The 27354-nt window shown below is 38.4% G+C and overlaps 4 protein-coding genes and 1 pseudogene across 4 annotated transcripts; all 5 read left to right on the top strand.

The window, feature by feature from the left end:
* Positions 1 to 24: 24 nt before the first annotated feature.
* Positions 25 to 2112, top strand: LOC131795373 (tetratricopeptide repeat protein 28-like). Its single transcript, XM_059112950.2, has 2 exons — positions 25 to 1535; positions 2061 to 2112. The coding sequence occupies exons 1-2, from the start codon at positions 25 to 27 to the stop codon at positions 2110 to 2112; spliced, it is 1563 nt and encodes a 520-aa protein (XP_058968933.2).
* A 10341-nt stretch (positions 2113 to 12453) lies between these two features.
* LOC136280690 (tetratricopeptide repeat protein 28-like) lies at positions 12454 to 15712 on the top strand. Its single transcript, XM_066166340.1, has 4 exons — positions 12454 to 13209; positions 13720 to 14169; positions 14317 to 15592; positions 15672 to 15712. The coding sequence occupies exons 1-4, from the start codon at positions 12454 to 12456 to the stop codon at positions 15710 to 15712; spliced, it is 2523 nt and encodes an 840-aa protein (XP_066022437.1).
* A 56-nt stretch (positions 15713 to 15768) lies between these two features.
* LOC131795369 (tetratricopeptide repeat protein 28-like) lies at positions 15769 to 17895 on the top strand (annotated as a pseudogene).
* A 5225-nt stretch (positions 17896 to 23120) lies between these two features.
* Positions 23121 to 24687, top strand: LOC136280689 (tetratricopeptide repeat protein 28-like). Its single transcript, XM_066166339.1, has 3 exons — positions 23121 to 23384; positions 23535 to 24576; positions 24647 to 24687. Exons 1-3 carry the CDS (start codon positions 23121 to 23123, stop codon positions 24685 to 24687), a joined length of 1347 nt encoding a protein of 448 aa, XP_066022436.1.
* A 95-nt stretch (positions 24688 to 24782) lies between these two features.
* On the top strand, positions 24783 to 26947 carry LOC136281340 (tetratricopeptide repeat protein 28-like). The gene is made up of 2 exons (XM_066167829.1): positions 24783 to 26293; positions 26819 to 26947. The coding sequence occupies exons 1-2, from the start codon at positions 24783 to 24785 to the stop codon at positions 26868 to 26870; spliced, it is 1563 nt and encodes a 520-aa protein (XP_066023926.1). The 3' UTR covers positions 26871 to 26947.
* The last annotated feature ends 407 nt before the right edge of the window (positions 26948 to 27354 follow it).

The raw sequence follows: 27354 nt of genomic DNA, 5'->3' as shown, positions 1-27354 counted from the left end.
ATAAGCAGCCAAATTGGAGACAAGATGCTTGAGTTTAAAAGCCTTCTTAGTATTACACTGGTAAAGATAACGCAGTCAGAGGTTTTGGAAGCAAGGGAATATCTTCTTCTATGTATTGAAAAATACGAGCAAATCAGAACTTTTCTGAAAGGAAACAGTGAATTTAAAATATTTCTGTTAGAGAACCACGGTACTTTTCCCTACCGTTTACTCACTGACTTGTTTTGCGATGTTGCAAAATTTGAAGATGCTCTCTACGTCGAGGAGCTGGCACGAGCAAGAGTCCTCGCAGAATTAATGGCGGACAAGTACTCCGTGGAAAGCCACATCTCAGCCGATCCACAATCATGGTTCGGGATTAAAAACATCGTGCGGAGAGAAAGTAACAGTGTTTTCTTGTACATCTCGCATAGAGAGGGGCAAGTTTTTCTCTGGGTACTGAAAGCAAATGGAGGCACTTGCTTTCGCAAAACAGACAAAGTGGAAGTAGACACTCTTATTGACGAGCAAGTTTGCGATGTGGAAGGCATTTTCAAAAAGAGCGCCGCTGGCTTTGGCGTTTTACCCACAGCGAACTGCGAAGATCGATCTTTGGATGACAACGTGACGACATCTCTTCATAAGGAGAGCCGAGCAAATTTGCGAGGTGAAGAAACCAAAGATACCGAAAGAATTCATAGATTGTGCTACAAATGGATCGTCGCACCTGTGGAAGACTTACTTACAGAGCCTGAAATCATCATTGTGCCGGATCGTTTTTCATACCGAGTCCCATTTGCTGCCTTGCGAGATAAATCTGCCGGAAAGTATTTATCGGAGAAGTACAGAATCCGTATCGTCCCTTCTCTGACGACTCTCCGAATTATTCAAGAATGTCCAGCGGACTATCACAGTCTAACTAATGCACTGGTTGTGGGTGATCCTACGGTAGGCAAAGTGCATTACAATGGACGTCTCACTGACATTACACCATTGTTCTGTGCAAGAAAGGAAGCAGAGATGGTTGGTCGACTGCTGGGCGTTCAGCCTTTGTTAGGAAGTCGCGCAACAAAGCAGGCAGTACTTCAAGCGATACCTTCGGTAAGTCTAATACATCTTGCCGCACATGGAAATGCCGAAAGAGGAGAGATCGCTCTCTCTCCTCAACATACTACTGACGATACTCCTCAAGAGGAAGACTACCTCCTGACTATGTCCGAAATTCAAGGAGTTCAAGTGCGAGCTAAACTGGTAGTACTCAGCTGTTGCCACAGTGGGCGTGGATTGGTTAAAAAGGAAGGAGTCCTTGGAATCGCTCGTGCATTCTTAGCATCCGGTGCACGTTCAGTGTTGGTAGCATCGTGGGCTATAGAAGACGAAGCAACGGAACAGCTCATGAATCATTTCTACGAACACCTTGTGCGTGGAGAAAGTGCCAGTGAGTCTCTTCACCAGGCCGTTCAATGGTTGAGAAGCAATGGTTTCCCTAAACCTTCCCAATGGGCTCCATTTGTGCTGATGGGGGATAACGTGACATTTGATTTTACGAAAAAAGGGTAAGTCTGATTGTAATGAGCAATTTTCTATAATAACCGATTAGCACACTTAACTTTTTCAGTTCAACACATAATAGTCGGTTTTTGTTTGTTTTTGTCTTTGTCTCTCATCCATAAAATGTAAAGAAAAAGAAGACGATTTCATTTCGTGCTCAGAGCCAGAAGATTTTTATGAATCGCTACCTTAATTGGCCTTGAAAAAGAGTTCCTTTTGCATGGAAGATATTCAGAAATAACTGCAGGAGGTTGATACGATGCTAGACGCTATGACGATGAGAGTAATCTGAGAAACTTCAGCTGACTTTAAAAAAGTTAACTTTATTTTGTAAAAAATCTACAACAATAACCAATTAAACCATAATTTTGAAGTCACTTTCGCATAAATTATGGCATATGCAACAATAATTTGGAAAAGTTCGAAAATCATTGTCCATGACATTGAAGAAAAAGTAATTTCTTTCAAATGAACTTGATCCGTTTGCTTATCAGTTAAAATAGTGAAAAATGTAGAATGTTTGTTTTTAGGAAAGAAGAACTCAAGGAGGACAAAAATGAAGCAAAGATTGGAGCAGAGTGACGACTGATCCGACATAAAGATTCTTCTTCCTTTTATCTGACATTTATCGTCTTTAAATGGACACTGGTATTACTGTGCATAGACATTTTAATTTGTTTAAAAGTCAAGAAGTCGTTTTGGCATGCTTTTTTAAACACGACTGAGTCGAAAGCGTGCAACAAAGAAATCTGCAATTCGGCCGTTAGATCAATTAATTATATCATTAGAGAACTAAAATTAACATTGGGATGAACGCAGGAAAAAAACTTATCTTAAAAAATTATAGAATGTTGGCAGAGTTGTGTCAAAACTTAAAATTGATCCTCGGTTTACATCACCATGATCTGGTTTTCAATTCTCTCGTAGCATGCAGACGCGATCATCAAAGAGTGATAACATAACAAACAAACGGAAGAGAAACGTAGGCGTTACTTTATCAAAATCTAAAAGATAAACGGAGAAGGGAACAGACAGAGTGAAATTTACTTAAAAATCAGCAACAAACAGAGAAGAGAAAAGAAACGATATCCAAATTGTAAAGGTAAAATTAGCCTGAAATATTTCGTAAGATACAAGCGCTATAGTCGAACAGAAAAGTGCAAACAGCTGGTAGGAAATTAAGGTGACAATCAGCCAGAATTCAGAAAAAAAGTTCCTGGATAGATTCTAACGTAAGAAACAAATACAAATTGAAAAATCAGCGAGATAGATATTAACTTAGAAATTAAAATAGAGGAGGAAAAGTATTGTAGAAGACGAAGCAACGGAGCAGCTCATGAATCATTTCTACGAACACCTTGTGCGTAAAGAAAGTGCCAGTGAGTCTCTTCACCAGGCCGTTCAATGGTTGAATAATTATAGCGAAAATCGGTTACCGTTAAGGGGTAAATAGCTGCCGTTTCGAGCGTTAGCCCTTCGTCAGAGGGATTGGTATATCAATAAGTAGTTCTGTTTTGCTACCAGAACGGACAAGTTAGGCTTATCTTTCTCGCCTGCGATAACTCGCTTTGTCCCACCCCTCCCACAGAAAAGGGAAAATAAATACAACTTATATAGAAAAGTGACTGCAAATAAGACGGAATCTTTAGAATACTGCAAAGCTCTAGGAAGGGATCAAGTAAATTTTTTGCTGCGACACAACTAAAATTCTCCGCCCCCCTTCTAACCCCATCTCCAGGCGACCGCGATTTAACATTTTAACTCCCAGATCAAATTTTTAGTTCTCCTTACTGTCAACCGTACAATTTATATAATGTTAGTTCAGAGAATTTAGCATTGGATCAACCAATTATCCTCAAATTGATATTTTTCTTTATTCTCATTACATATCTGGTTGATATTGGATTGCCACTGTAAGGAGAAATTCTGTCTTGGTCACTCACGGGAGTTAAAGGGTTAATGATGGTCGGTACCTCGGTGTCGTCATCTGTAGAAGCTCCGCCTCGTCGTCACTCTCCATGCAGTTGTTGCTGTTTGCGCTTTTCCTTCTGGGGCTTGGGACTGAGTTGTCTTGGGCGACATTTCATTTGTTAAAATATAGAAAACGTAAAATCTAAGCTACAACAAAACGAGAAAAACATTGGGAAATTTCAAATGGCTCGACTGAAGCAAAATATCGCAAGCTCGACAAAGTACGCATGCTCAGTCAAGATTTTTTAGGGGTTTTGGTACGCATTCTCAAGTCAAGATTTTGTAGGGGTTTTGGTTCCCAGGTGGCCTCATTTTATTTTCAGTTATGTATTTGCAATTTTCGTATCGTTTACGAGTAGATAGATGTGAAAGATACGTTGAGGGATCATCGTAAAAAAAAAACACAAAATATAGAGAACATGTTTATTTTCCTTCAAATCTCGTCGTTGTTGGTTAAATAGCAGCCATTTAACTGCTTAAAAGTTTGATAAATACTGCAGAGTTCTCTTTTTGAGAAATAAACATTGATCGATTCCTAATAGTGATAAACTGAAATGAAATAAGTGAGTCTAGTAAATTTACTAAGATCACAGAGGCTTAGGGAAATATTTTGGCAAGCTACCCTAATTGGGAAAGATTTCCGTATCACCACATACTATTTGAAAACAAAGCCATACTAACTAACTGTATTGTTTTCGGCATTGTTTTATTTTGTCAGGAACTTGAAGCATAATAACATAGTATGCGGTAATTTTTGCTTAAAGTTAAGGAAGAGAGTAATGTGGGATGTTCTCATTTAGTCATGTTGTACATAAAAGTCGTAAGGAGTAATCGGGCGCGACCAGAACGTGCAAACAAAACTTCCCGGGTGTGCGAACCTAATGGAGCTTTCTCCTCGTGCGCCTGCTTTCATGCACGCGTGTTAATTACATTTTTGTTGACGCTTGTTACGCGGGCTGATATAACCTAAAACATTTAGAGAAGAGCGGGACGGAGGGGGGGGGGGAGGGGTAGTGTAACGTGTTGTCATCATTCACTAAAATTAATGCAAAATTACTTTTTACAATGATGAGTATTTCATTCACTGCTTTTTCAGGCGTTATTATGTAGACTAACTTTTTTAAACCAGCATAATTGTGACTATTTTTAAGGTCATTGATAGTGGATATAAAGTCCTTGTGCCGTGTCTTAATATGTCTTAATCAACTATTGCTTGGGCTTTGTCTCATTTCCCGTTCCTTCGCGAGAAGCGAAGGATGGGGTCGCTCATGATGGCTTTATCAGGCCTGTGTCTGGTTTATTCTCAGTCTCCACCTCTTCGTAAAGCCGCTTGATTTGGTCTTTGAAAGTCTTGAGTATCTCTGAACGCTTGGCCTTGAAGGTTGGCGTGGGAAGTCTGTTTTCAATGCTAAACATCTCAGGATGAAGATAGATTTTCTTGACCTTTGAAACATAGGATATTATTGTGATATATAAGGGTGGCTTCCGTTTTCATTTTTTAGAAATACAAATTTTTTTTCGTCCATGCTCTCGAAATATAGAGACTTTCCATTTAGTACAATTAAGTTTGTTGGTTGCCGTGGAGACTCCTTCTGTTTATCGCGTAAAGGGAAAGTTAAAGAAAAGTCCTTTGAGTTAAGCTATTTCGTGTTGAAAACCACTTCAAAGCGGACTCTTCTCATTCAGTTAGCATTTCCCACATCTATCAGACATTGTCACCTACGAGTAAATAACTGTATGACGTACACCCTAACCTGTTCTAATGAATTAAGATCTCCTTCTCTTCCTTTGGCCAAGATGTCTTCCAATATAACTTTATTTATAATCTGAAAGGAAAGTCACAGTTATGTGCTCAGCTAACTCCGTTTCCATAAAAGAAAAAAGAAACTTTTCCGCTGTTTATGTTCGATTACCATTAAACATTAAGGATCCTCTCTGGAGCAATATACTCTCCTTGTTTTAGAAAAAAAAATCATCATATAAAGGAAATTAAAAAAAGGAATAAAAAATGAAAAGAAATGATACATGAGGCTGAGACAGAAAAAAATATTTGATTTCTCTGAGAGGCTTCGAATCCAAACCTTCGGATTTCGTACTCCGATATTTCACTTCTAAGCTACAATGTATCCAACAATAACTTTACGAAGTCAATTTAAGCTTAACGTCACATATTCATTGGACGGCCGAGCTAACAATTTCATTCTTTCTTATCTTGTTAAGCTGCAAAAGATTTGGAAGGAAATCCATACAAGATAGCAACGCAGAAATAATAACCTCTTCCAAGAGAATCAGCAAACTGTAACGGAACATAGGTATATAACATTTGTAAAACAATGATATTCAGGGACGAAAATATAGTAATCTTACCTGGGACAGCTTGAAAATGTTTTTCTTTCTATCAACGATTTTCAAAGTTCCATTCTGCAAAAGAAGGCAGCGCGCTTTTAGCTTTGATAAAAAACATAGGCATACCACCCATGCAAGAGTTATCTTCTTTGGATGGGTGGGTAACTAGCTAATTGGTACCTTCTATTTTTGGAAAGAAAAATAGCGTCAAGTTTCAAAAGATAACAACGAAAATGTCGTTTAATTGGGAAGAGAAAAGAAAAAGCCTTCCAACTTGTTTGTGGTGTTTTATCATTAGTTCTGAATAATTGTAAGCAAAAATAATCTGCATTGTTGCCGCAGATACTGTAGACTACAGTCTTCCGTGCAGCCTTTGTTCGGGCTCGTCACGCTACGCGCTTCTGACCTGCATTGCGTGACGAGAGCGAACAAAGTTTGCGAAGGAGATTTTGCTAGCTTAGCTAGGCCCTCATGATCAGCGTTTGGTCACGAGCGTTTCTTCGCCCGCGCGAACATACAAGGCTTTCAGGAACACGAGCCAGCGAAAAGTCTGTCGGGGGTCTAGTACTGATAATTAGCGCCAGATTCCTGGAAAACCTCTCCTCGACATGACAACGTATTCTCTAAATCGGCCCACCAGGAGTAGGCTGAGATTTGCCACGCACCTTTTACCTTAATATAGACATATGCCGCCGATTCTTCACTTTTCAAAGCAACAAAGAGTTAAAAGAGTCGTGGTAAGTACGATATTTAATTGTTAACGTGCTGGTGTGCTAATGCGACATCTCATCAATTTTACAATACATATTTTAAGCTGCTCTCACCTAGACCATTACTGTGTTGATTAATCTACTGAAACATCATGAATTGCTTTAGAACGACATCGGTCTGAATGAATTCCATCCATAATTAAATTTTTTTTTTTTCATATCCCAATGAAAAGACATGGGTTGCGCATTACAATCAGTACTTCTGCCGTGTTGCCAAATTTTGCCGTGGGTCAAATTCGTACCATTCATACCTATCCAACGTTGTTCTTCCTTTCGTTTATCATTCTGTTTTTCACCTATCAAGTGTTTAAGTCTTTCTTACAATAGCTATTTGCATTTATCTTTGTTTTTCAGAGAAAGCCGAGTTCTATTTCAGTTTCTAACTGTTGGTTTTATTAGTCATACGACTGGAATATTATACATGACAGGCTTCTTCTTTAAAAGGTTAGTTCTCAAAAACAAACAAACTTATGCCCCATTCACACCAAAGCTTAAACATGTTTAAAAGTTGTTTTGTTAAACACAGTTTAATTTTTTTTTTCTTCATAGAAACTATTTAACCGAATATTTTTGACTTGAATGTAGCACATTGGAAATGCAAGTTAGCAAGTACTTGAATCCAATGGAAAATCAAGTTTTTCAGTTCTCTGTTTATAATTTTCATTCAATGAAAACCAGTTTAACAAAACATGTTTTGCTGGTGTGAATGGGGTATAAGAAACAATCTTTTCCTGCTTTGTTGCTAAAAATTTACCTTGACTTTATCATAGTCTTCAAACTAAACTGATCCACTTATCTCGAGGCCTTTAACATCCATAATCTCATTTTCAAGTCTCCTTTCTAGATGTAACAAATGTCACCGAAAATGTTTAAGAGAATGAAATGTTGCGTCAGTCTGACACTGTCAAGCTGACAAGTTTCTTTATTCTCCAAAACTGTTGGCTGAAGAATATATTGATTCTGTAAGGAGAAATTGTACATTAAACAATTATTAAGTGTCCGAGTCTGGTACTGAAAGAGTAAAAGCATCACACGATGTATGAATGGGAAATGTTTCTGTAAAAAGAACAAAGATGCAATTTTTTTTTTATGCAATTACGGGGAAGTTAGAAAGCGGCGTAGTGGTTTTAGGTTTTTTCGAACGATTTTGTTGTTGTTCTTTTGTTATGTTGTTTTTTTTTTGACAAAAATTCATTGTCATTCATTTCTGTTTTGCAGGAAAAGTGTCATTTCAGTTTCTTACTCTGGGCTTCCTCAGTCTTTCAATCAAATTACTGAACAAGACACACTTCCTTTACTTTACAAAGCAACAAAGAGTTCAAAGAGTCGTGGTAAGTACGATTTTTAATTGTTAACATGTTGGTGTGCTAATGCGACATCTCATCAATTTAACAATGCATATTTTAAGCTGCTCTCACATAGACCATTACTGTGTTGATTCATATATTGACACATCATGAATTGCTTTAGAAGGACATCGGTCTGACTAAACTCCATCTATATTTAAAGTTTTTTCATATCACAAGAAGAACAAGTCTCTTGCGCATTAAAATCGGTACTTCTGCCGTGTTGAGTTACATTCGTATCATTCACAACTATCCAACGCTTGGATAACTATGAAATCTCCAGTGTAAATCTGATCCAATAGGCATGCCTAATCTGTGCACAAAAAAAGCGTCCTCATAAGTTTACAAATGTTAAATGTTCGCATTGCGTCAAGCGCGGGGCCAGGTATTTCGGCTTAACAATGTTTAGATTAAGAAAGACGGAAACCATTGTTGGTTTTCGCAATGTAACAAAATTGGTAAGAGAGAGCCATCCGAAATTGAAATGTTTTGTGGTTAAAATGTTCATCACATGAGCAGAGATTCTTCTTATCATAAAATCTCCGTTTGGTCCGCCATGATGTTTCCTGGGTCGTCCTAAGTAGTGTAAGGTTTTCCAGTGTCGGTGGTAACGCAAAGTATATTCAAATCGCACAGTATTGCTACATTTCAAATTAATTCAAGGCAGGCAAATCTATTTTTTATTTCATAGTTTTTTTGCGCACTTAATTTATGGGAAAGATGGAGATCGATTGATTTTCAGGTTTCTAAATTTGCGTTTTACAAATCGAACTTAATCTTTACTTTTGGTGTCCGTTGTTCCCCCTTTGATTTATCACCTTTTTTTTCACCTATCAAGTGTTTACGTCATTCTTACAAGAGCTATCTACATTTATCTTTGTTTTTCAGAGAAAGTTCTATTTCAGTTTCTCACTGTTAGTTTTATTAGTCATACGACTGAAATATTAAACAAGACAGGCTTCTTTTTTTCAAAGGTTAGTTAAAAAAAAAAAATTTAGACACAATCTTTTCCCGCTTTTTTGCTAAAAATTTGCCCCAACCTTATAATATTCTTTAAACTAAAATGATCCACTCATCTCGAGGCCTTTAACTTCCATAATCTCATTTTCAAGTATCCTTTCTAATTGTAACAAATGTCACTGTAAATATTTTTAGAGAATGAAGTGTTGCGTCAGTCTAACACCGTCAAGCTGACAAGTTTCTTGATTCTCCAAAACTGTTGACTGAAGAATATATTGATTCTGTAGGGAGAAATTGCACATTAAACAATTCTTAAGTGTCCGAGTCTGGGACTGAAAGAGTACAAGCAGCCACACGATGCATAAATGGGAAATGTTTATGCAAAAAGAATAAAGATGTAATGTTTTGAATGCAATTACGGGAAAAAGCGCCTGAGCAAGATGAGTAAGAAATGAGAATATCCTTTATAAACCGAATAAAATGTACCGCCATTTCCCGTTCACAAATGTCTTCCGCATTAAAATCATTTCTTCTGCCGTGTTGCCAAATTTTGCCGTGAGTCAAATTCGTACCATTCATAGCTTTCCAACACTTGGATAACAATCAAAACACTAGTGTAAATCTATTCCAATAGGCTGCCTAATCTGTGCACACAAAAAAAAAACCTTCCTGAAAAGTTTACAAATGTTAAATGTTCGAATTGCGTCAAGCGCGGGGTCAGTTATTTCGGCAAAACAAATGTTTAGATTAAGAAAGACGGAAACCGTCGTTGGTGTTGGCAGTGTAAAAGATTGGTAAGATAGAGCCATTGGAAATTGATTTTTTTTTGGTGAAAATGTTCATCACATGAGCAGATATTCATCTCATAAATTCTCTGTTTGGCCCGGCATGTCTAATGTTGTTTCCTTGGTTGTTCTAAGTAGCCTGAGGTTTTTCAGTGTCGGTGGTAAAGCAGAGTATATTCAAATCGCACAGTTTTGCTATATTTCAAATTAATTTAAGGCGGGAAAATCTATTATTATTTGATGAGTTCAATTTGTGCGCTTGATTTAAGGGGAAGATGGAGAGCGATTGATTTTGAGGTTCCTAAACTTGCTTTTTACAAATCGAACTTAATCTTTACTTTGGTGTCCGTAGTTCCCCCTTCGGTTTATCATTCTTTTTTCACCGATCAAGCATTTGTCTTTCTTACAATAGGTATTTGCATTTATCTTTGTTTTTCAGCGCAAGTTGTATTTCAGTTTTATCAGTCATACGACTGGAATATTAAACAAGACAGGCTTTTTTTTTAAAGGTTAGTTTAAAAAAAATAATTTAGACACAATCTTTTCCCGCTTTGTTGCTGAAAATTTGCCTTGACCTTATCATAGTCTTCAAAATAAAATGATCCACTCATCTCAAGGCCTTTAACCTCCATTATCTCATTTTCAAGTCTCCTTTCTAAATGTAGCAAATGTCACTGTAAATATTTTTAGAGAATGGAGTGTTGCGTCAGTCTAACACCGTCAAGCTGACAAGTTTCTTTATTCTCCAAAACTGTTGGCTGAAGAATATATTGATACTGTAAGGAGAAATTGTACGTTAAACAATTATTAAGTGTCCGAGTCTGGGATAAAATGAATGATAAATGGAATAAAAGCAGCCACACGATGAATAATTTTTATGTGAAAAGAACAAAGATGCAATGTTTTTAACGCAATAACGGGGAAGTTGGTAAGCGACGTAGTGGAGTTTTAGTTTTGGAGTTTTCAAAAATAACTTTTGAGTAATGATTGACAACAGTTCTATGTTCCAATTTTATAACCTAAAATTCATAAAGCAAGTTTCTAAAAATGACAAACCGTGATCTGCATGGGACACACAGTTAGAAATGCCGACACAAATATCTATATCCGGACACAGTTGAATGGTTTCATACTTCGTTTTATTGTAGATTGTAATTTTTATTTCGTTGAATTTATGTCCATCAAATTTGTCTTCCACGCAACGAAACTGATCTACGTCACGTATATGGACATCTCCGGATTGATTAAAAATTATTGATTTTCCTCGATTCTGAGTAAAACAACAATGGATATCAGAGCAGAGCGAGTCCATGAGTGAGGACTCAGAGTGAGACTCATGATCCTGACAGGATTTCATGCAAGAATTTTTAGAAAAATTCACGTGTCATGTATATGAAAGGCAAAACTTCAAATCTCTCGCCTCTTATAGAACGTTTCTGGAAAATCTTGAGGATTTCACGAGATGAACGAAGAAATTCACGAGTAACTTGTATTTCAGTTGGCAAGTCACGCCTCACACTAAATCATAAATTCGCGAATCACGATCCCTTTCCAGGCGTCACATGTTAATTTTGGCCTTAAACACGCGTCACGTGTAAACCCTTTGGCACCCTCCTTTCAAAATTCAGTTTGACAGCTCTCGTAGGATACTGCAAGAAGTACAGAAATATAAATTGCAATTGAAAGTTTCGCGCGACGGTGATAGTTTTCAGAATTATTGCCAAATCAATTCAATCAAGAAAAACCCACTTCCTTCAAGTCGACTCTCCTATCTGCCAACCATTATAAAGTGCGAGAAGGGCGGTTTTTTCCAAATGTTAATGTAACTTTCAGTAGAGCAAAATACAGTGAAAGAATACCAAAAAAAAGGAAACATCTCATCTACTTTAATATTTCAATTGTCAAGGGTCGATATGAATTGTATTCACTAAAAACAAAGTAAAGAACTTTACGACTTCAGCTGAAGCGAGTGACAAGAGCGTTCATGGAGGCGGAAAAGAGCCCTTTCATAACGCTAGCATCAACTCTCCTGATTGAAATGACTGAAATGATTTTCTTCTAAAAAAAGTCAAAATATTTCTTTAAAACTGATACGCACGAAAAACATAAATGCTATTATTTCAATTAAAAAGTTAAGGAAAACCTACTTCATTGGCTAAAAGCGTTCTTAAAATTCTATCCGGCTGTCAGGCGATCTGTCCGAAAAACGCGCGAGACGCTCGCGACGCGTGGAAGGTGCTCATTTAAATCGTCCCATTCTATCTCGTCTTATCATCGTATGATCAATAGAAGTTCCAGAGAAAATCATGTTGATGTACATTCTTGGAGTTGAATTCAAATGTTTGCCGACTTTTCCTGCTAATTTTAACAATATCAGCGGAAGTCATTTTCAGGCAGTAAATCGCGATCAGATTCAGTTATAACTAATTTTTATGGCATGAAATGGGTGGAAAAAAAAAACGTTTAATGCCAACATAACACGATTTTTTTGGTGAAACTTTTTTTGATAGCTATAACCAAATCTGTTCCACGGTTATTTGAATTCAACCCAACTGATTCACATGGGCGGGTTTCAGTAAAAGAGTAAAAAGAACTGTTGCCCTCAGACATTCGTAAAAAGGAAGAAAACAACCAATTCCCTCAAAAAGCTCGGGGACTCCTCAATAATCAGTTTTTATTTTAATTTATTTTGAGTTTTGTTTTTTGTCAATTCTTTGTCACGACAACAAACAGGAAAGACTCGTTATGAGTGACGCTGCAGAAATCCTACAATCAGTCCAGATAGGTTTAAATGTCGTCATATTTCTTCTTAACACTGATCGTGGCCCACAAGCGACTGAGCTATGTAATGAATGTGCAAATCTACTTCAAAACCTTGACTGTGGTAGACACCTTGATATCTTCGATGTAATATTCAACGTATACTACGCCATCTCTGGTGACACAAGTGCAGAAAGATATACCAAGAAACTTCTTTACACGTTGCACCACGCTGGAAGACTAACCATTCAACTGGGAGACAAATATGAAGCACAGCACCGGTTTGTAGAGGCAAAGAAACTTTTCAATAGTGCACTCATGATCATGCAAACGATTGGTCGCAAAAGAGAAGAAGCTATGGCTCATGGACGACTTGGAACTGTATGTATGAGCCTCAGTGAAATGCAGAGGGCAAAAAAACACTTCCAGAAAACACTCACCATCGCAATAGAAATTGGCGACCGATTAGCAGAAAGAAGAAGTAACAGTAACCTCGGTAATGTGTTTCATTATCTTTGCAAATATCAGAGGGCTAAAGAATGTAACGAGAAAGCACTTGCCATCGCAATAGAAATTGCCGACAGAACAGGAGAAGGAACAGTTAACGGGAACCTCGGAAATGTGTTTTATTCCCTAGGCGAATATCAGAAGGCTAAAGAATATTACGAGAAAGCACTTGCCATCGCGATAGAAATTGGCGACAGAAAACAAGAAGGAACAGTTAACGGGAACCTCGGAAATGTGTTTCATTCCCTGTGCAAATATCAGAAGGCTAAGGAATATTACGAGAAAGCACTTGCCATCGCCATAGAAATTGGCGACAGACAAAAAGAAGGAACAATTAACGGGAACCTCGGAAATGTGTTTCATTCCCTTGGGAAACATCAGAAGGCTAAACAATGTTACAAGAAAGCACTTGCCATTTCGATAGAAATTGGCGACAGACACGGAGAAGGAAGATTGAACGGGAACCTTGGAAATGTGTTTTATTCCTTATGCGAATATCAAAAGGCTAAAGAATATTACGAGAAAGCAATTACCATCGCGATAGAAATAGGTGACAGGCAAGGAGAAGGAACAAGTAACGGGAACCTCGGAAATGTGTTCTATTCCCTAGGCGAATATCAGAGGGCTAAAGAATATTACGAGAAAGCACTTGCCATCGCGATAGAAATTGGCGACAGAAGAGGAGAAGGAAGATTTAACGGGAACCTCGGAAATGTGTTTTATTCCCTGGGCGAATATCAGAAGGCTAAAGAATATTACGAGAAAGCACTTGCCATCGCCATAGAAATTGGCGACAAATGTAGACAAGGAACAAGTTACGGGGGCCTCGGAAATGTGTTTCATTCCCTAGGCGAATATCGGAAGGCTAAGGAATATTACGTGAAAGCACTTGCCATCGTGATAGAAATTGGTGACAGAAGAGGAGAAGGAACAATTAACATGAGCCTCGGAACTGTGTTTCATTCCCTGTGCGAATATCAGAAGGCTAAAGAATATTACGAGAAAGCACTTGTCATCGCGATAGAAATTGGTGACAGACAAAAAGAAGGAACAATTAACGGGAACCTCGGAAATGTGTTTTATTCCTTATGCGAATATCAAAAGGCTAAAGAATATTACGAGAAAGCAATTACGATCGCGATAGAAATAGGCGACAGACAAGGAGAAGGAACAATTAACGGGAGCCTCGGAACTGTTTTTCATTCCCTAGGCGAATATCAGAAGGCTCTAGAATATCACGAGAAAGCGCTTGCCATCGCGATAGAAATTGGCGACAGAGAAGGAGAAGGAACAATTAACGGGAACCTCGGAACTGTGTTTCATTGCCTTGGCAAATATCAGAAGGCTAAAGAATATTACGAGAAAGCACATGCCACTGCGATAGAAATTGACGACAAATGTGGACAAGGAACAATTAACGGGCACCTCGGAAGTGTGTTTCATTCCTTAGGCAAATATCAGAATGCTAAAGAATATTACGAGAAAGCACTTACCATTGCTATAGAAATTGGCGACAAATGTAGACAAGGAACAATTAACGGGCACCTCGGAAGTGTGTTTCATTCCCTAGGCAAATGTCAAAAGGCTAAAGAATATTACGAGAAAGCACTCGCCATCGCCATAGAAATAGGCGACAGAGGAGGAGAAGGAAGATTTAACGGGGGCCTCGGAACTGTGTTTAATTCCCAAGGAGAATATCAGAAGGCTAAAGAATACAACGAGAAAGCACTTGCCATTGTGATAGAAATTGCCGACAGACCAGGAGAAGGAACAATTAACGGGAACCTCGGAAATGTGTTTCGTTCCCTAAGCAAATATCAGAAGGCTCAAGAATATTACGAGAAAGCACTTGCCATTGCGATAGAAATTGGCGACAAAAAAGGAGAAGGAACAATGAACAGGAACCTCGGAGCTGTGTTTAATTCCTTAGGCGAATATCAGAAGGCTCTAGAATATCACGAGAAAGCACTTGCCATCGCGATAGAAATTGGCGACAAAGAAGGAGAAGGAACAATTAACGGGGACCTCGGAACTGTGTTTCATTGCCTTGGCAAATGTCAGCAGGCTATGGAATGGCACAAGAAAGCACTTGCCATTGCGATAGAAATTGGCAACAGAGCGGGAGAAGGAGCAAGTAACTTAAACCTCGGGAATGTGTTTCATTCCCTAGGCGAATATCAAAAGGCTAAAGAAAGTTATGAGAAAACACTTGCCATTGCGATAGAAATTGGCCACAAAAAAGGAGAAGGAGCAACTAAACAGTGCCTCGGAAGTGTGTTTCATTCCCTAGGCGAATATCAGAAGGCTAAAGAATATTACGATGAAGCACTTGCCATTGGGATAGAAATTGGCGACAGACAAGGAGAAGGAACAATTGACGGGAACCTCGGAAACGTGTTTCAGTCCCTTGGCGAACATCATAAGGCTAAAGAATATCACGAGAAGGCACTTGCCATTATCACAGAAATCGGCGGGAGAAAAGGAAGAAAATACTGGAATCTTGGGAATGATTATTTTGTGCTTCGAAAAAATCGGCAAGCTAAAGAATATTTGGACAAGGCAGTCGGCATCAGTATAACAAGTGGTGATAGAATACTAGAAGCCAAGGCTACAGCAAGTTTGGCGGCTGTTTTTGCTTCTGTGAATGACAATCAGAAAGCAAAAGAACATTGCGTGAAAGCGCTTACCATCAGCAGGGAATGTGGCCGTAGAAGTGGCGAAGCACAAATTTACTTAAGCCTTGGCAATTTACACCAATCGCTCGGTGAATATAGCAAGGCAGAAGATTGTTTGGAGAAAGCTTATTCCATGGGCAGCCAAATTGGAGACAAGATGCTTGAGTTTCAAAGCCTTCTTAGTATTATACAGTTAAAGATATCGCAATCAGAGGTTTTGGAAGCAAAGGAATATCTTCTTCGATGTATTGCAAAATACGAGCAAATCAGAACTTTTCTGAAAGGAAACAGTGAATTTAAAATATCTCTGTTAGAGAAACACGGTACTTTTCCCTACCATTTACTCACTGACTTGCTTTGCAATATTGCAAAATTTCGAGATGCTCTCTATGTTGAGGAACTGGGACGAGCAAGAGTCCTCGCAGAATTAATGGCAGACTAGTACTCCGTGGAAAGCCACATCTCAGCCGATTCACAATCGTGGTCCGGGATTGAAAACATCGTGAGGAGAGAAAGTAACTCTGTTTTCTTGTACATCTCGTATAGAGAGCGGCAAGTTCTTCTCTGGGTACTGAAAGCAAATGGAGGCTCTTGCTTCCGAGTAACAGACGAAGTAGAAGTAAACACTCTTATTGACGAGCAAGTTTGCGATGTGGAAGGAATTTTCAAAAAGAGTGCCGCTGACTTTGGCGTTTTACCCAAAGCAAACTGCGAAGATCGATCTTTGGATGACCACTTGACGACATCTCTTCATAAAGAGAGCCGAGCAAATTTGCGAGGTGAACAAACCAAGGATACCGAAAGAATTCATAAATTGTGCTACAAATGGATCGTCGCACCTGTGGAAGACTTACTTACAGAGCCTGAAATCATCATTGTGCCGGATCGTTTTTCGTACCGAGTCCCATTTGCTGCCTTGCGAGATGAATCTGCCGGAAAGTATTTATCGGAGAAGTACAGAATCCGTATCGTCCCTTCACTGACGACTCTCCGAATCATTCAAGAATGTCCAGCGGACTATCACAGTCTAATTGATGCACTGGTTGTGGGTGATCCTACGGTCGGCGAAGTGCACTACAATGGACGTCTCACTGAAATTACACCATTGCTCTGTGCAAGAAAGGAAGCCGAGATGGTTGGTCGACTGCTGGGTGTTCAGCCTTTGTTAGGAAGTCGCGCAACAAAGCAGGCAGTACTTCAAGCGATACCTTCGGTAAGTCTAATACATCTTGCCGCTCATGGAAATGCCGAGAGAGGAGAGATTGCCCTCTCTCCTCAACGTGCCACTAACGATATTCCTCAAGAGGAAGACTACCTCCTGACTATGTCCGAAATTCAAGGAGTTCAAGTGCGAGCTAAACTGGTAGTACTCAGCTGTTGTCACAGTGGGCGTGGATTGGTTAAAAAGGAAGGAGTCCTTGGAATCGCTCGTGCATTCTTAACATCCGGTGCACGTTCAGTGTTGGTAGCATCGTGGGCTATAGAAGACGAAGCAACGGAACAGCTCATGAATCATTTCTACGAACACCTTGTGCGTGGAGAAAGTGCCAGTGAGTCTCTTCACCAGGCCGTTCAATGGTTGAGAAGCAATGGTTTCCCTAAACCTTCCCAATGGGCTCCGTTTGTGCTGATGGGGGATAACGTGACACTTGATTTTACGAAAAAAGGGTAAGTCTGATTGTAATGAGCAATTTTCCATAATAACCGATTAGCACACTTAACTTTTTCAGTTCAACACATAATAGTCGGTTTTTGTTTGTTTTTGTCTTTGTCTCTCATCCATAAAATGTAAAGAAAAAGAAGACGATTTCATTTCGTGCTCAGAGCCAGAAGACTTTTATGAATCGCTACCTTAATTGGCCTTGAAAAAGAGTTCCTTTTGCATGGAAGATATTCAGAAATAACTGCAGGAGGTTGATACGATGCTAGACGCTATGACGATGAGAGTAATCTGAGAAACTTCAGCTGACTTTGAAAAAGTTAACTTTATTTTGTAAAAAATCTACAACAGTAACCAATTAAACCATAATTTTGAAGTCACTTTCGCATAAATTATGGCATATGCAACAATAATTTGGAAAAGTTCGAAAATCATTGTCCATGACATTGAAGAAAAAGTAATTTCTTTCAAATGAACTTGATCCGTTTGCTTATCAGTTAAAATAGTGAAAAATGTAGAATGTTTGTTTTTAGGAAAGAAGAACTCAAGGAGGACAAAAATGAAGCAAAGATTGGAGCAGAGTGACGACTGATCCGACATAAAGATTCTTCTTCCTTTTATCTGACATTTATCGTCTTTAAATGGACACTGGTATTACTTTGCATAGACATTTTAATTTGTTTAAAAGTCAAGAAGTCGTTTTGGCATGCTTTTTTAAACACGACTGAGTCGAAAGCGTGCAACAAAGAAACCTGCAATTCGGCCGTTAGATCAATTAATTATATCATTAGAGAACTAAAATAAACATTGGGATGAACGCAGGAAAAAAACTTATCTTAAAAAATGATAGAATGTTGGCAGAGTTGTGTCAAAACTTAAAATTGATCCTCGGTTTACATCACCATGATCTGGTTTTCAATTCTCTCGTAGCATGCAGACGCGATCATCAAAGAGTGATAACATAACAAACAAACGGAAGAGAAACGTAGGCGTTACTATATCAAAATCTAAAAGATAAACGGAGAAGGGAACAGACAGAGTGAAATTTACTTAAAAATCAGCAACAAACAGAGAAGTGAAAAGAAACGATATCCAAATTGTAAAGGTAAAATTAGCCTGAAATATTTCATAAGATACAAGCGCTATAGTCGAATAGAAAAGTGCAAACAGCTGGTAGGAAATTAAGGTGACAATCAGCCAGAATTCAGAAAAAAAGTTCCTGGATAGATTCTAACGTAAGAAACAAATACAAATTGAAAAATCAGCGGGATAGATATTAACTTAGAAATTAAAATAGAGGAGGAAAAGTATTGTAGAAGACGAAGCAAAGGAACAGCTCATGAATCATTTTTACGAACACCTTGTGCGTGGAGAAAGCGCCAGTGAGTCTCTTCACCAGGCCGTTCAATGGTTGAATAATTATAGCGAAAATTGGTTACCGTTAATACCGTTGTATTTCAGTTTCTTACTGTGGGTTTTATTAGTCATACGATTGGAATATTAAACAAGACAGGCTTCTTTTTTAAAAGGTTAGTTTAAAAAAAATAGATTTAGAAACGATCTTTTCCCGCTTTGTTGCTTGCAATTTTCCTTGCCCTTATCATAGTCTTCAAAGTAAAATGATCGACTCATCTCGAGACCTTTAACTTCCATAATCTCATTTTCAAGTCTCCTTTCTAAATATAACAAATGTCACTTTAAATATTTTTAGAGAATGAAGTGTTACGTCAGTCTAACACCGTCAAGCTGATAAGTTTCTTTATTCTCTAAAACTGTTGGCTGAAGAATATATTGATTCTGTAGGGAGAAATTGCACACTTAACAATTATTAAGTGTCCGAGTCTGGGACTGAAAGAAAAAAGTTGGAGAACGACGTAGTGGTGTTTTAGCTTTTGTTCTACCGATTATGCGGTTACTATTTTCACAAAAAGTCATTGTCATTCATTTCTGTTTTGCAGGGAAAGTGTCATTTAAGTGTCTTACTCTCGGCTTCCTCGGTCATTTAATGAAAATACTGAACAAGACACACTTCCTTCACTTTACAAAGCAACAAAGGATTCAAAGAGTCGTGGTAAGTACGATATTTAATTGCTAAGCGACATCTCATTAATTTTACAATACATATTTTTAGGCTGCTCTAAGAAAGACGGTAATCGTTGCTGGTGTTCGTAATGTAAAAAATCGACAAGACAGAGCCATCCGAAATTGAAATTTTTTGTGGTAAAAAATGTTCGTCACATGGACAATAATTCTTCTTATCATGTGAAAAGAACAAAGATGCAATGTTTTTAATGCAATTACGGAGAAGTTAGAAAGCGACGTAGTAATGTTTAGGGTTTTCTGAACATTTTTTTCCGATTAGAAAATTGTCATTTCAGTTTCTTACTCTCGGCTTCCTCAGTCGTTCAGTCAAAATACTGAACAAGACACACTTCCTTGTTCAGGGGTAATCAGCAGAAATAACGAAACAAAATAGCGTACATTCCTTTCCCCTGTCGTCGCCCCCTCAAATCAGGCGCAACAGAAATCAAATCCAAGAACAGCAAATCTTGATTTTAAGAGAAGGAGCCACAATGTTTGTCAATGAGCAGTGTGAGCAAAATGGAAATTCGTATTGATACAACTCAGACCAAGATACTACCAACTACAGTTTAAAATCTCGTTGCAGACATTTTAACTGATTTTTTTAACCTATCAAACTCAACGCTTTGTTCTTAACTGAAACGAGCTGCTTGCAGTTATCTTTGTTTCTTATGGCTTTCGGTCTCATCTCTCAAACAATAAAACCCGTGTTTACTTTTAAAAAGGTTAGCACCTGAAAAAAAAAACTCGTTTTTTCAAGAGAAATATATATTTCGGATATAAATTAGATTTGAGAAATTTAAGTGATAAAAAGGTTCTAATTCCAAAGAGTCTGATAATATTTGTGGAGACCTACTAAATTCAAATCAAATTTTGACTTGACTAAAAAATATTTAAGGTCTGCGTCATGCACGTTAACCCTTTGAATTTATAATCGTATTAGTAATTCTTCCTTTTAGCTCCTTCACTTTACCTTGTTCGTCAGTAGGGAGAATATGGTTTTGTTTTACGAAAACATCCTCAGTTGATAAGTGTTCTCGCCGCTTGTTCACTGCGTAATTTGTTGAATTTGGAAAGAGAAGCAACATGTTCCTCACTCCTGTAACTTGAAAGTTTTTAAGAAATTGGAGAAAGGGCAATGTTAAACCACTAAACTATTATTAATGATTTGAAGACTCCAATATTTTTTTTGATATCTTATAGGCAAGTTGTAATGAAAGTTCCAACCTTCTTAGTGTTTTTACATTGATCACTTTTTACCAATAATTTTCATATTCGATCTTTCACTGGCTCTTTGCATTCTTCATTGCTTTTCAGAGATTTTTTAAAATTAGTTTCTTGATTTTGGTATTCTACCTACCCAGAGATCGTTTCTTTTTCCAAGGCGAGAGGCTAAATGTTTATTTTAGAAATACAGTGCGCTTAAATGTTTATAATTGCAACTTAATAATGATAGAGGTAACACCCTCTACATGATGAGTCTGTTTACTCTTACCACTTAATTGCCGTATGATATATTGATATTGTAAGGAGAAGCTATATGTTCATCATTTCTGTAATGATGGAAAATAAAAAGATGCCATATGTTATTTAATGAATCTTATGAGCAACCTGAGAAACAATCTTTCTTCCATCTCAGGTTTTCTTTTTTTCATTGTGGTGATTTCTTATTACTAACGTGTAAGTAAAATGTTGTTACGCAAGCTATTTGTATTTACGTTTGTTTCTGTGGGAAAAAAATCTCATTTCATATTTTTTACTTATGTTTCATTAGTCAAACCATCGGAGTCTGACGGCAGAGTCTGTGTTCAAAGGTAAGCCCCCGGTTTTTTATAGTCAGTATATTTCTACATTTTGATTGCCTCTTAGTTTCATTTTTGGACACAGTTGAATGGTTTCATTCTTCGTTTTATTACAGATTGTAATTTTTATTTCGTTGAATTTATCTCCATCAAATTTGTCTTCCACGCAACGAAACTGATCTACGTCGCGTAGATGGATATCTTCGTATTGATTAAAAATTATTAATTCGCCTCGATTCTGAGTCAAACAACAATGGACATCATAGAGAGTTAGTCCCCGAGTGAGAGGACTCGGCGTGAGACTCATGATCCTGACAGGATTTCATGTAAGAATTTCATAAAAATTCACGCGTCACTTATTTGAAAGGCAAAACTTCAAATCTCTTGGCTTGTGTAGAAGGTTCTTGAGGATTTCACGAGATGAAAGAAGAAATTCATGGGTAACATATTTGAGGAGGCAAATCACGCCACACACTAAATCATGAATTCACGAATCACGATCGCTTTTCTGTAAAATTCACGCGTCAAATATTAATTTTGGCCTTAATCAGGCGTCACGTGTAAACCCTTTGGCATCCCCCTTTTGAAATTCAATTTGACAGCTTTTGTATGACATCTCAATGAAGCACAGAAATTTGAAATGCAATTTAAAGTTTCGCGCGAATGTGATAGTTTTCATAATTAATTGCCAAAACAATTCAAGCAAGGAAAACCCACTTCCTCCAAGTCGACCCTCTTAACTGCCAACCACTATAAAGTGTGAGAAGAACTGATTTTTCGAATCTTAATATAACTTCCAGTAGGACAAAACACGGTGAAAGAATGCCAATAAAAAGGAAACACCTTATCTACTTTTATATTTTAATTGTCAAGGGTCGATATGAATTGTATTCATTCAAAGAATCTTCAACTTTAAGCTGAGAATCAGGTCAAGTAAAGACTACAAGTACGAGTACGACTCGAGCTGAAGCAAGTGATAAGAGCGTGCATGCAGGCGGAAAAGCGCCTGTGCAAGATGAGTAGAAAATAAGAACCTCCTTTAAAAACTGAATAAAATAGTACCGCCACCTCCCGTTCACGGAATAAGTGACAGCTTGCGCTTGATCCTCTCTCCTGATTAAAATGACTGAAATTATTTTCTTCTAGAAAAGTCAAAACATTTTTTTTTTAAACTGATACGTACGAAAGACATAAATGCTATTATTTCAATTTAAAAGTGGAAGAGAACCTACTTCCTCGGCTGAAAGCGTTATTGAAATTCTGTCCTGTTTCAGCTGCCAGGCAGCTTGGTGATCTGTCCAAAACACGCGCGCGACGCTTGCGACGCGTGGAAGGCGCCATTTAAATCTTTCCATCCTATCCCGTCCTATCATCGTATGATCAATAGAAGTTCCAGAGAAAATCATGTTGATGCACATTCTTTGAGTTGAATTCAAATATTTGCCGACTTTTTCTGCTAATTTAAACAATCTCAGTGGAAATGATCAGTTTTTATTATTTCAACTTTTTAAAGTTTTCTTTTTTGCTAATTCTTTGTCATAACAACAAACAGGAAAGATTCGTAATGAGTGACGCTGCAGAAATCCTAAAATCAGTCGAGTTTGGTTTAAATGTCGTCATATTTCTTCTCAACACTGATCGTGGCCCACAAGCGACTGAGTTGTCTAATGAATGTGCAATTCTACTTCAAAACCTTGACTGTGGTAGTCAGCTTGATATCTTCGATGTAATATCCAATGCATACTACGGCATCTCTGGTAACAAAGATATACCAAGAAACTTCTTTACACGTTTCACCACGCTGGAAGACTAACCTTCCAACTGGGAGACAAATATGAAACACAGCGCCGGTTTGTTGAGGCAAAGCAACTCTTCAATAGCGCACTCATCATCGTGCAAACAATTGGTCACAAAACTGAAGAAACAATGGCTCATGAAAGACTTGGAACTGTATGTATGAGCCTCAGTGAAATGCAGCAAGCAAAAAAACACTTCGAGAAAGCACTCACCATGGCGATAGAAATTGGCGACAGACGAGGAGAAGAAGCAAGTAACGGGAACCTCGGATCTTTGTTTGTTTCCCTTGGCAAATATCAGAAGGCTAAAGAATGTCACAAGAAAGCACTTGCCATTGCGATCGAAATTGGCGACAGAGAAGAAGAAGCAAGAATTAACGACAGCCTCGGAAATGTGTTTTTTTTCCTTGGCAAATATCAGAAGGCCAAAGAATATCACGAGAAAGCACTTGCCATCGCGATAGAAATTGGCGACAAACAAGAAGAAGGAACAAGTAACGGGAACCTCGGAAATGTATTTCATTCCCTTGGCAAATATTACAAGGCTAAGGAATATCACAAGAAAGCACTTGCCATTGCGATAGAAATTGGGGACAGACGAGGAGAAGGAACAACTGCCGGGAGCCTCGGAAATTTATTTCATTCCCTTGGCAAATATAAGACGGCTAAAGAATATCACGAGAAAGCACTTGCCATTGCGATAGAAATTGGCGACAGACAAGGAGAAGCAAGAACTACCGTGAACCTTGGAAATGTGTTCGATTCCCTTGGTGAATTGCAGAAGGCTAAAGAATATTACGAGAAAGCACTTGCCATCGCCATAGAAATTGGCGACAGGCAAGGAGAAGGAACGATTTACGGGACCTTCGGAAATGTGTTTAAATCCCTGGGCGAATATCAGAAGGCCAAAGAATATTACAAGAAATCACTTGCCATCGCGATAGAAATTGGCGACAGACAAGGAGAAGCAAGAACTACCGTGAACCTTGGAGTTGTGTTCGGTTCCCTTGATGAATTGCAGAAGGCTAAAGAATATTTCGAGAAAGCACTTGCCATCGCGATAGAAATTATGGACAGACACGGAGAAGGAATAATTAACGAAAACCTCGGAAAATTGCTTTATTCCCTTTGCAAATACCCGAAGGCTAAAGAATGTGACGAGAAAGCTCTTGCGATCGCGATAGAAATTGGAGACAGGCAAGCAGAAGGAACAAGAAACGCGGACCTCGGAATTGTGTTTAGTTCCCTAGGCGAATATCAGAAGACTAAAGAATATCTCGAGAAAGCTCTTGCGATCGCGATAGAAATTGGAGACAGGTATGCAGAAGGAACAAGCAACAGGGGGCTCGGATATGTGTTTTATTCTCTTGGCAAATATCAGAAGGCTAAAGAATATTACGAGAAGGCACTTGCTATTAAGACAGAAATCGGCGTGACAAAAGGAAGAGAATATTTGAGTCTTGGGGATGTTTATTTTAAGCTTCGAAAAAATCGGCAAGCTAAAGAATATTTCGACAAGGCAATCGGCATCAGTATAGCAAGTGGTGACAGAATACTAGAAGCCAACGCAACAGTAAATTTGGCAGGTATTTTTGCTTCTGTGAATGACAATCAGAAAGCAAAAGAATATTGTGTGAAAGCGCTTACCATCAGCAGAGAATGTAGCGATAGAGATATCGACGCAGGAATTTGTTTAACCATTGCCAATATATACCGATTGCTCGGTGAATGTAACAAGGCAGAAGATTGTTTAGAGAAAGCTTATTCCATAACCAACCAAACTGGATACAAGATGCTTGAGTTTAAAAGCCTTCTCAGTATTACTTTATTAAAGATATCGCAGTCAGAGGTTGTGGAGGCAAAGGAATTTCTTCTTCAATGTATTGCAAAATACGAGCAAATCAGAACTTTTCTGAAAGGAAACAGTGAATTTGAAATCTCTCTGTTGGAGGTACACGGTACTTTTCCCTATCATTTACTCACTGACTTGCTTTGCTATATTGAAAAATTTCGAGAAGCTCTCTATGTTGAGGAACTGGCACGAGCAAGAGTCCTCGCAGAAGTAATGGCAGACAAGTACTCCGTGGAAAGCCACATCTCAGCCGATCCACAATCATGGTTCGGGATTGAAAACATCGTGAGGAGAGAAAGTGACTGTGTTTTCCTGTACATTTCGTACAGAGAGCGGCATCTTCTTCTCTGGGTATTGAAAACAAATGGAGACACTTGCTTTCGCAAAACTGACAAAGTGGAACCAGACACTCTTATTGACGAGCAAGTTTGCGATGTGGAAGGAATTTTCAAAAAGAGCGCCGCTGGCTTCGGCGTTTTACCCAAAGAAAACTGCGAAGATCGATCTTTGGATGACAACGTGACGACATCTCTTCATAAGGAGAGCCGAGCAAATTTGCAAGGTGAACAAACCAAAGATACTGAAAGAATTCATAAATTGTGCTACAAATGGATCGTCGCACCCGTGGCAGACTTACTTACAGAGCCCGAAATCATCATTGTGCCGGATCGTTTTTTGTACCGAGTCCCATTTGCTGCCTTGCGTGATGAATCTGCCGGAAAGTATTTATCGGAGAAGTACAGAATCCGTATCGTCCCTTCACTGACGACTCTCCGAATCATTCAAGAATGTCCAGCGGACTATCACAGTCTAACTGATGCGCTGGTTGTGGGTGATCCTACGGTCGGCGAAGTGCAGTACAATGGAGATCTCACTGAAATTACACCATTGCCCTGTGCAAGAAAGGAAGCAGAGATGGTTGGTCGACTGCTGGGCGTTCAGCCTTTGTTAGGAAGTCGCGCAACAAAGCAGGCAGTACTTCAAGCGATACCTTCGGTAAGTCTGATACATCTTGCCGCACATGGAAATCCCAAAAGAGGAGAGATTGCCCTCTCTCCTCAACGCACTACTAACCATACTCCTCAAGAGGAAGACTACCTCCTGACTATGTCCGAAATTCAAGGAGTTCAAGTGCGAGCTAAACTGGTAGTACTCAGCTGTTGTCACAGTGGGCGGGGATTGGTTAAAAAGGAAGGAGTCCTTGGAATCGCTCGTGCATTCTTAGCATCCGGTGCACGTTCAGTGTTGGTAGCATCGTGGGCTATAGAAGACGAAGCAACGGAGCAGCTCATGAATCATTTCTACGAACACTTTGTGCGTGGAGAAAGTGCCAGTGAGTCTCTTCACCAGGCCGTTCAATGGTTGAGAAGCAATGGTTTCCCCGAACCTTCCCAATGGGTTCCATTTGTGCTGCTGGGGGATAACGTGACACTTGATTTTACGAAAAAAGGGTAAGTGTGATTATAATGAGCAATTTCCTATAATAAACCAATCAGCACACTTAACTTTTTTAGTTCAACACACAATAGTCAGTTTTTGTCAGTTTCTGTTTGTTTGTTTTTGTCTTCGTCTTTCATCTATAAAATTTCAAGAAAAAGAAGACGATTTTATTTAGGCTCAGAGCCAGTAGATTTTTTAATCGTTTCCGCAATTGGCCTTGAAAAAGAATTTATTTTATATGTGAGATATTGAGAAATAACTGCTGCAGGTTGATACGATGCTAGATGCTATGACGATAAAAGTGATCTGAGAAACTTAAGCTGACCCCAAAAAAGTTGTAAAAGATCAGCACAATATTTATTAAAGCATAATTTTAAACTCACTTTCGCATCAATCATGGTATCTTCGAAAATATTTTGGACAGGTTGGAAAATGATAGCCAATGACATTGAAGGAGAAAGTAATTTCTTTCAAATTAACTTGATCCGTTTGCTTATAAGTTAAAATGGTAACAAATGTAGAATGTTTGTTTTTAGGAAAGAAGAACTCAAGGAGGACAACAATGAATCAAAGATTGGAGCAGAGTGACGACTGATCCGACATAAAGATCATCCTTCCTTTTATCTTTCATTTATCGTCTTTAAATGGACACTGGTATTACTTTGTATAGACGTTTTAAGAGTGAATGTCTCTAAAAAACAAAGAAAAATAACAAAATCGCGGACATGGTAAAAAAATCATTTCGTCCCATTTTTTGTCTACAGGTAGCTATAGGTACTACTTTAAGTGAAGTGTGGTTAGTTTCTGTAAATATTCATTTTAACGGAAATAAACTGATACTAATTGCATGATCGAAAATGAGTGCCTGCGAGCTCTAAATTATGCAGTTTTCAGGCCGTCCTTGCATGAACTAAAATACAACAGCAGGACTTCTCTAGCTATAAATATATACATGTGGCCTTCCATTACCAAGATATAGTGATATTTTTTGTATCGTGTCCTTCCTGACGAAACCACGGGTTAATTACCAGTGGACGTGTTCGCCATATTTAATTCATGCCAAACCCGGCCT

Source organism: Pocillopora verrucosa, chromosome 5 (genome assembly GCF_036669915.1).
Source record: "Pocillopora verrucosa isolate sample1 chromosome 5, ASM3666991v2, whole genome shotgun sequence".
Taxonomy (NCBI): Eukaryota; Metazoa; Cnidaria; class Anthozoa; order Scleractinia; family Pocilloporidae; genus Pocillopora; species Pocillopora verrucosa.
Note: the sequence above shows the minus strand (reverse complement) of the source record. Positions and strands in the feature narration are given on the sequence as shown.

Bases quoted from the DNA above. Each gene is read 5' to 3' on its own strand.
- LOC131795373 (XM_059112950.2), top strand. From the start codon at position 25: ATGCTTGAGTTTAAAAGCCTTCTTAGTATTACACTGGTAAAGATAACG. The intron at 1,536-2,060 runs GTAAGTCTGATT...GTTTGTTTTTAG, and splicing joins TTTGATTTTACGAAAAAAGG to GAAAGAAGAACTCAAGGAGG.
- LOC136280690 (XM_066166340.1), top strand. From the start codon at position 12,454: ATGAGTGACGCTGCAGAAATCCTACAATCAGTCCAGATAGGTTTAAAT. The intron at 13,210-13,719 runs GTGTTTCATTCC...GAATATCAGAAG, and splicing joins TTAACGGGAACCTCGGAAAT to GCTAAAGAATATTACGAGAA. The intron at 15,593-15,671 runs GTTTGGCGGCTG...TACCATCAGCAG, and splicing joins AGAAGCCAAGGCTACAGCAA to GGAATGTGGCCGTAGAAGTG.
- LOC136280689 (XM_066166339.1), top strand. From the start codon at position 23,121: ATGGCTCATGAAAGACTTGGAACTGTATGTATGAGCCTCAGTGAAATG. The intron at 23,385-23,534 runs GTGTTTTTTTTC...AAATATTACAAG, and splicing joins TTAACGACAGCCTCGGAAAT to GCTAAGGAATATCACAAGAA. The intron at 24,577-24,646 runs GTATTTTTGCTT...TACCATCAGCAG, and splicing joins CGCAACAGTAAATTTGGCAG to AGAATGTAGCGATAGAGATA.
- LOC136281340 (XM_066167829.1), top strand. From the start codon at position 24,783: ATGCTTGAGTTTAAAAGCCTTCTCAGTATTACTTTATTAAAGATATCG. The intron at 26,294-26,818 runs GTAAGTGTGATT...GTTTGTTTTTAG, and splicing joins CTTGATTTTACGAAAAAAGG to GAAAGAAGAACTCAAGGAGG.